Source organism: Arachis ipaensis, chromosome B10 (genome assembly GCF_000816755.2).
Source record: "Arachis ipaensis cultivar K30076 chromosome B10, Araip1.1, whole genome shotgun sequence".
Classification (NCBI taxonomy): domain Eukaryota; kingdom Viridiplantae; phylum Streptophyta; class Magnoliopsida; order Fabales; family Fabaceae; genus Arachis; species Arachis ipaensis.
The window spans coordinates 4,002,397-4,010,193 of record NC_029794.2 but is presented as its reverse complement, the minus strand read 5'-3'; the positions used below and the strand labels follow the sequence as shown (position 1 = coordinate 4,010,193).

The window sequence follows — 7,797 nt, the reverse complement described above, 5'->3', positions numbered from 1 at the left end:
GGGAACTGCACCGTTGCAGCGCCCAGGTGTGCGGCGACGGCGGCCTCGTGGTGCTCGTCCACCTCGTAGACTGGAGGGTTGACTCCAAGGCCTTGTAACAACCTCTTGATGACGTGGCACATGCAGCATCCACGTCTCCCAATCACTATCACTGCGTTCTCCGAAACTAACTTTGCCACGCTGGCAGAATCCACACCTGCCCCCCGCACTCCTCCTGCGAGGGGAAGGTCACGTGAGTCACGTGTGTTCGCATGGATCCAGGTTCTATAAGGGATTGCTTGGTGCATCGTAGAGAGAAGGAGGTTCCAGGTTCGTGAAGGAAGCAAAGGAGAAGGGGGTTGCAATGGAGGGTAGAGGTGGAAATATAAAGACAGTTTTCGTGCCTGGAAAGAGAAGAGACGACTCTAACGTCAACGGCGGTTACGCGCTCTATTGCGTCACAGCTACTGTGGGTGACGTTATGTTGCGTCACCAGCTGGTCAACACATTCCAGGAAGTTGCAATCGCTGACGTGTAACTAACATGGGAATTGCATTTCGGATATAATTATTCCTTCACACCGTAAATGACAAGTCTTTATTAGAAGCTAAACACAATGGATAAGAATTAAGATGAATGTAATCTACTAATCTTCATAGCATTGGATGTGTTGAGCTGGCTATATAGTATATATTTAATCCAATTCTATTGGAGCACATACTTTAATTTTATAAAGAGTGACGGTGATTAGAATAAATAAATACTGATGATTAATGTCAAAATTAAATATTAAAAAAGGAAATAATAAAAGCAATGATCATGCATATAGCGGGAGCAAGTCTAACATGGCCACACGGCCAGCGTAGTGACAAGTCAAGTCATGTCGTGTCCCACATAATGCCGAGGACGGTGCAACAAACGACACCGTTTAGCTGACGTTGATATCCACTGCCACGTGTTAGTGGTGGTGATGAGAAGAAGCATCGTGGCCGTCCATTCATGCATGTTACGGAGCTGTCGTTTTTAGAAGCTGGGGGTAGTTCGTTTCGGTTCCACTACACGTTTTCATCGAGTCTGTTTATTATGATCATTAAAAAAAAAAACAATGAAATGATGTCACACGGGTGAAGAAGATAAGATTGATTACATTACATTATTATTATGCACCTATGAATTGATTAACACGTTATGGACCGTGTTAATCTAATCTAACCAGCAGGCCAAGGCACATGTCATTCTCCTTTGGACTGACGTATCAAGTTCATCAATGTTCCTCTAATTTTTGTCCCCCTCCACATATAACTACTACTATATGAGTATGTTAATCACTTGTGCTTGTCCATGCCCCACTATTTTGTATGATTTGAATTTCTTTTGTCTGTTGGGAATATGTGGTTGAGTCATATTAGTAATAGCGGAAATGAAATGAAATAAATCACATCACCAGACCCATAAGCCAAGAAAAAAATTCTTACTGAAATTGTTTGCTTAGATTTTTAAACAATGTGTGTAAATAATACCAGGTTAGTTGTAGGTATATCATTTCAATCCATAAAAAGATATAAGGTAGATTCAATTCAACCCTTAGTGCAATGGAAAAGGTAAGGTAAACACGAAGCTAGTCAAATCTAATAAAATAGTAGGCTAAATTAATTAAGAAGTAACTAATTTTGAAGGGGATACTTTTATAGAGACGTAGAAAAAGTTTTTTTTTTTAAAGATATTTTTTAATAATTAAAATTTAATATATATAATCACTTAAATTATGTTATTTTTGTTAAAATTAGGTCAAACAAATTAATTTGACCGAAAAATAGTGAATTAAATTTTGAATCCGTCTAAATTAATATTATTTTTTATAAAAAATGACTACAATACCCCTATTATATAAAATGACTAAAATACTCTTATTATATATATTAATTTTGAGAATTCTAAATTCTAGCCATTTTCTTCTCTATCGTTATAGGGTTAGAATTTAAAGTTTTCAATATATATATAGGGATATTTTAGTTGTGTTTTATAATAGGGATATTGTAGTAATTTTTTATAAAAAATATTAATTTATACCGAATTTAAAATTTAATTTATTAATTTTTTTGCTAAACTGATTTGTCCAATATAATTTTAATAAAAATAATATAATTTAATTGATTATATATGTTAAATTTTAATTTTTAAAAAACATCTTTTAAAAAAAGATATTTTTGACATCTTTATTTAAGTCGCTCCCAATTTTAAAATGCATGTTTCACGACCTGTACTGTTAATAACTTCATTTTTCTACTTGCGACTTGCTCAAACACTTCCAGAACAACGCAACTCACGGGTTCTCATTTGATTTCTTAATGTGACTGTTTCATTCGAGAGGTATTCTTGCACCTAACATGTATTCCTTTTCTTTTCTATTTCACTATTGCAAAATCATTCTTATTGTCTTGTAGTTTTGAACGACGAGTTCATGACCGTTTAGCTAGGCCACCATTATTGTTATGATCATTATTATAAGATAAGATAGACTATACAATTAAACCCATATACAAAAAAAAAAAAGTAAATATTAATATACTGATAGTTATAAAATCTTTCATATAATCATCTTAATTATATTAACTATTTTTGTTAATATAGCGATAGTAAATAATTAAATAGTATAATTTTAATTAACTTGTCACCAAGAAAAACCTTTTGACTACAGAATACGCCTTCGCTTTCATCGTAAACGTAGTGGATCAATAGCCCTACTATTGCGATAATATAGTTGATAAGTCCTTGCTTATTATTGCATTGCTAAGAATAACTATTCTATTAAAATTATTGTTATTAGGCAATCATTATCTTTTTTTATTCTAACTATTCGGCAGGAAGAAAAAGAGTGCAAACAAATAGAAGAAAAGTCGTCGCTTCTCATTTTGTCATCACTTCCTTTCATCACTCACTACTCATCACCTGGACATATATGCCATTATGCCCCATGTGACACTAATATAAAATCATTTACTCACCCTAGCTGTTCTAACTATTTTGGCTTTATTAGGATGTTATGTATATTATTTTTGGTGCACACTATGGTGAAAAAATAATAATTTTTTTCGTTATAAATTTATTTATTTATTTATTTTATCTATATTTTTTTATTATTTTTATCTATATTTTTTTTTATATGTTTTTCATTTTTATAATATAAAAAATAAACAAAAATAACACAAAAATCATTTTCTATATATTAAATAACTATACAAAATTACAAATCATTCTAATTCTTCTTTGTTCACAAATTTTGACTTTTTCACAATGTTTTGGATAGTTGATATAATCAGTACAATATGAACCAATGAATAGAACACACATACATTACCTTCCACATTTTACATACGTCATTTAATTGAAGGTTAATGACGTACCCAGTGACGAAAGCCTCCGGATATATTTTACTATATCCTGGTTGATAACACCTCACCCTAGAATCAATGATGTTAATTATCAACAATAATCCTTTGCCTTACAAGTTTTTCTTTCCATAATTATATATCAGAATATGGAGGGTAGTAAATGATGTGATTAAATAAAGAAAAAACGGCAAATCGATTCCTGATCTTTTGATTTGAGAATTTAAAAATATATTTAAATTTATAATTTATTTAAAATTTGGATAGATTAATCTTTGGGTTTAATTTATCTCATTTTAAAAATTCTCTTACGTGTGCATCTGTATTAACTATGTTAGTACAACGAATGTTACATTTGATTTTTCATTGAATTTGACAGACCCAAGTGAACATGAGGGATCGATATGTTCAAATTTTAAAAAAATCAAAGATTTAAATGTATTTTCAAATTCTCGAAAACTTAAATGTCCATAGATCAAAAGATCAAGCACTTATTTGTCCTTTTCTCATAAATAAAATAGGACTCAAAATTATACAAATACAATATTTGAGATTTTGTTATATTCTAGTTCTCTTTGATATTTATATAAATTGCATTGATTTATAGGATGTTTAAAAAGGAGATTGAGACTGAAAGACAAAAATTGAGAGACAGAAATTGAATTAAGTTTTGGTATAAAATGTGCTGAATTAAGTTATGCTTCAATATGTTTAAGATAAATATGAAGATTGACAAATAAATTTAGAATTCAAAAAGTTAAATGAGAGTATTACTAAAAAGAAATGCTATAAAAATTTTAGTTTTCGTCTCCAAAAATTTCAGTCCCACGTATCCCCACTTTTTAAAGGTATTGAAAGAACTGAAATTTTGTGTCTCTGAAATTTTAGTTTCAATCTCTAATCACCAAACAAAATACTCAATCCCAATTTCCCAGTGTTAATCTTAGTCCCAAAAAACAAACGCAAACGTAGTGTTTTTATCTATTTTAACATAAACCACGATAGGTCGTAGCGGTTTATGTTATTATGGTTTTAAAGCACAAACTGCTACCAGTAGCAGCGGTTTATGAAAGACAAAAATTGACTATAAAATTCCATAGGTTGTTGCGGTTTCTGAGGTAAGAACCATGACCCATTAACCACTATAAGTCACCGCGATTTATGTACATAGAATTTTCAATAAAAAAATCTTGAAGAGTTTTTTAGAGAGAATTACGAGAATCATGCAAAGATGGGGCCATGATAAAGGAAGAAGATCGTCTATACCGACTTAACGGTGTTACCCACATTGTTGGGTTTATCAATCAAGAGGTTAGTGCATACTTTTTTTTTTTTGTTTGATTAAAAAAAGTAACTTTATTTATTAAAAGTAGATTTGTAGTAATAATAATAAAGTTCATGATATTTTGTTAGATATACTAGTTTTGTTGGCTATTATTAGTGATTTTGTTAAGTAGTATGTGCAGGTTATTGATGTTGTATTAGATAATATATTATTTTAAAACTTTTAATGATGAGTATATGACATTATAGTTAGGGTCAACTTGTTACTTTGTGATCCAGCCGACTAAATATATATACAATGTTGGGAGGTAACAGAACATGTCTCTTCACGATCGAGTTATCCCCTACTTGGAGAGTGCCAGGTTGTACCACCTAACAAAGTTATTGAGAGATGGCGTCTTAGGACGCACATTTTTCATATGTCATTCGGAGATAGCATGATAAGACTGCAATGCTTCTAGCCATGGTAGACTGCACACCGAGAATCCGTCGCACCAACTCGCCATAAGACTCCTTCCAATCTCCAAAGATCTGCGCTATTGCCTTTTACTTCGTGAGCCAAATCTTTCTGTAACTAAGTCTGAAAGACTGAAACCATAACTTGCTTCTGTTGCTTGCTGCAAGACCTTTATTGTACCGCATCATTCGCCCTAACTAACAAAAAGAGGAAAGTACATCTCATGTGATAATCAAACTGCATGTAATCGCTTGATATCTATTATACCTCCTAACCTCTCATGTACTCTTTCTCTGCCAAAGTGAGATCTGTATCAACTAATTGCAGCCTCTACCAAATTCCTAGTACTTTCCATAATACTTAAGATGGTCTGACTCCAACACTATGTACTCTACTCTAAAACGGATGCAATAATGCTTGACATTAAGTATAACTTTCACTTTATTCTAGAATGACTGCCCAATCAAAAATTCTATTGGAGCGTTTGCATCGTGCAATTTCTGGCCACAAAAAACAGACTCAAAGTCTAATTATTGCAACATCCATCTAAGTTTAGGGCGAAAAAGTGTGGCTGGTATTGCTGTGTGCCAGAATTTGATGGACATGTTGTGTACATGAATAGCTCCTTCGATCCTTATCATTGTCTCCAACTATCTCAACTAATTCCTCCTCTGAATAATTATCTCACAATGCATTTTCAACCCAATCTGGTTCTCCGTCCTTTTCACCAATAGCAATCGTGTGAGAACTACCAATCATCGCAACTGCTAGTTCGCTGAAGGAATGATCATCTCCGTTAACACATGCATCCTAATAAACACAATCACATGGTTTAAAGCAACCACAAAACATGGGGATGCAACCAATGCTACAGCTGGTGCAACCATAGGCATTGAACTAGAAGCTCCCCCTAAGCCAATCAATTGAGGATTCAAAGTTAATCCCACTGAATTGGCAATAACATCCTCCAACTTTGCAAATAACTTATGGGTTCTCACCTCGAAAAAACTTCTCTCACAATGAAAATGTACTTGCAGATCTTCATCGGACCCTAGGACAAACATGTCGTACTTCACACCGCTTGATACGATGGCAATGAAAATCCTGTAAAATAATTTCTCCACCCACTTGATTCTATACATCCCAGGTTTTTGTAATACACTGATTTGAACATCTATAAAACTATTTGATGAACAGAGAAAAATACTCAAAAGCTCTTTGTTTGTAAACTTTGTACCTTGTCTTTTGCTCTACCTAATCTTTCTTGTGTAGTGCACCAGAGTTAAGAAACTATTTGATGTTGTATTTATTTATTCTATATCACAATAATCTTCGATCAGTATTTACAGAACAATTAATGTTCATAAACCGCCAAAACTCAGAGGGGATTAAGTTTAGAGAAATAAACTACCACTATCGCGGTTTATGGGTTTATTTTTCTTCCTCAAAAACAGTTGCCACTGCAGCAGTTTACGCTTGGTTATTCTCTCTTCATAACCCGATATAAATTGTAGCAGTTTATGTTTTACATGATGGTGCATATAAACAGTGATTATCTAAGGTAGATTATGAATCCCGCTTTGTACATGCAGCAACCCATTGGCCAGCGGCAAACCCTTAAATGGAGCTCAGTACCGCGATGGATTAGTCCTTGACCTGTCGGGTTGGGGAATACCGTGGGAAACCAAAAAAAAATCTAAGGTAGATTATGTAAAATCCTAAAATTCTACAACTAATCACAGTTTACATAAAATTGGATCAAGACTTCATTGTAACAAAATGTCAAATATTGTATTTGTGTAATTTAAAATTTTAGTTTATTTAGTCTAGACAGTTATCTTAATATCGTTCTTTCTCTTCTTCGTTGTTGCATCTCCCACCTCATCTACTGTTCTGTGTTTTGATTCGCTGTGGCATTTTCCCACTGCGTTATTTCGAAAGAAGTCACGGTCCTATCATTTAGACTTTTTACATAAAATCTTGCTATTTTTGTATGAAATGGATACTTGCAGTTCTATTCTTATAGAAATTAGTGATTAATCAGAATTACTGGAGAGATAAAAAATGAAATTCCTACCGAGAATAGGATCTTATGGAGAATAAAAATAGAAAGCAATAATTCTTCACAGCAAAAAATAAAAATAGAGACACAAAATAAATCTAAAGACAAAGATAAAAAATAAAAAAATATTTTCTACGCCTGTCTTGCTCCATTGTCATCCCTAAATTAAATGGAACATGTAATATAAAATACAAGTTGTGGGACACCTTTTTCGATCGATATATATACACGTTACAATTCTAGATGATGTGTAAATATTTGTGATTCCTTAAATAAATATATCGATGTTGAATGGTGAATGCTGAATTAGAATAAAGAAGTTTATATTTTATAAATACAATAGTGGTGGATGTATATGTGCCTTCAAATTTCGTACGTGAGATATGTAACAATGGTTCTCGGGCTGAGATGCTATATTCCATTCTCATTTGATTCATAATTTTCTACAATTTTCTTTTCCTTTTGTTTTAGTCCTATAATCCTATCTAAGTATATATACTTTTAATTGTCATGATTCAATGAATATAGTTAAGTAAACGACTTACCAAAGTCCATGTGAAAAATGAGTGCCAGCGGAAGTGCAAAATACAAAAATATTATATACACATAAAAAATTAATCATTGAA

General features: G+C 32.6%; 1 protein-coding gene across 1 annotated transcript in view; it reads right to left on the bottom strand.

The window, feature by feature from the left end:
• The window catches only part of LOC107624401 (glutaredoxin-C9), a gene marked incomplete in the record, with an annotated part of 2,368 nt that extends 1,753 nt beyond the window's left edge, over nucleotides 1-615 (bottom strand). The window contains 1 exon segment of the mRNA XM_016326898.2: nucleotides 1-615. Within this exon segment, the coding sequence (XP_016182384.1) occupies nucleotides 1-287 (287 nt within the window).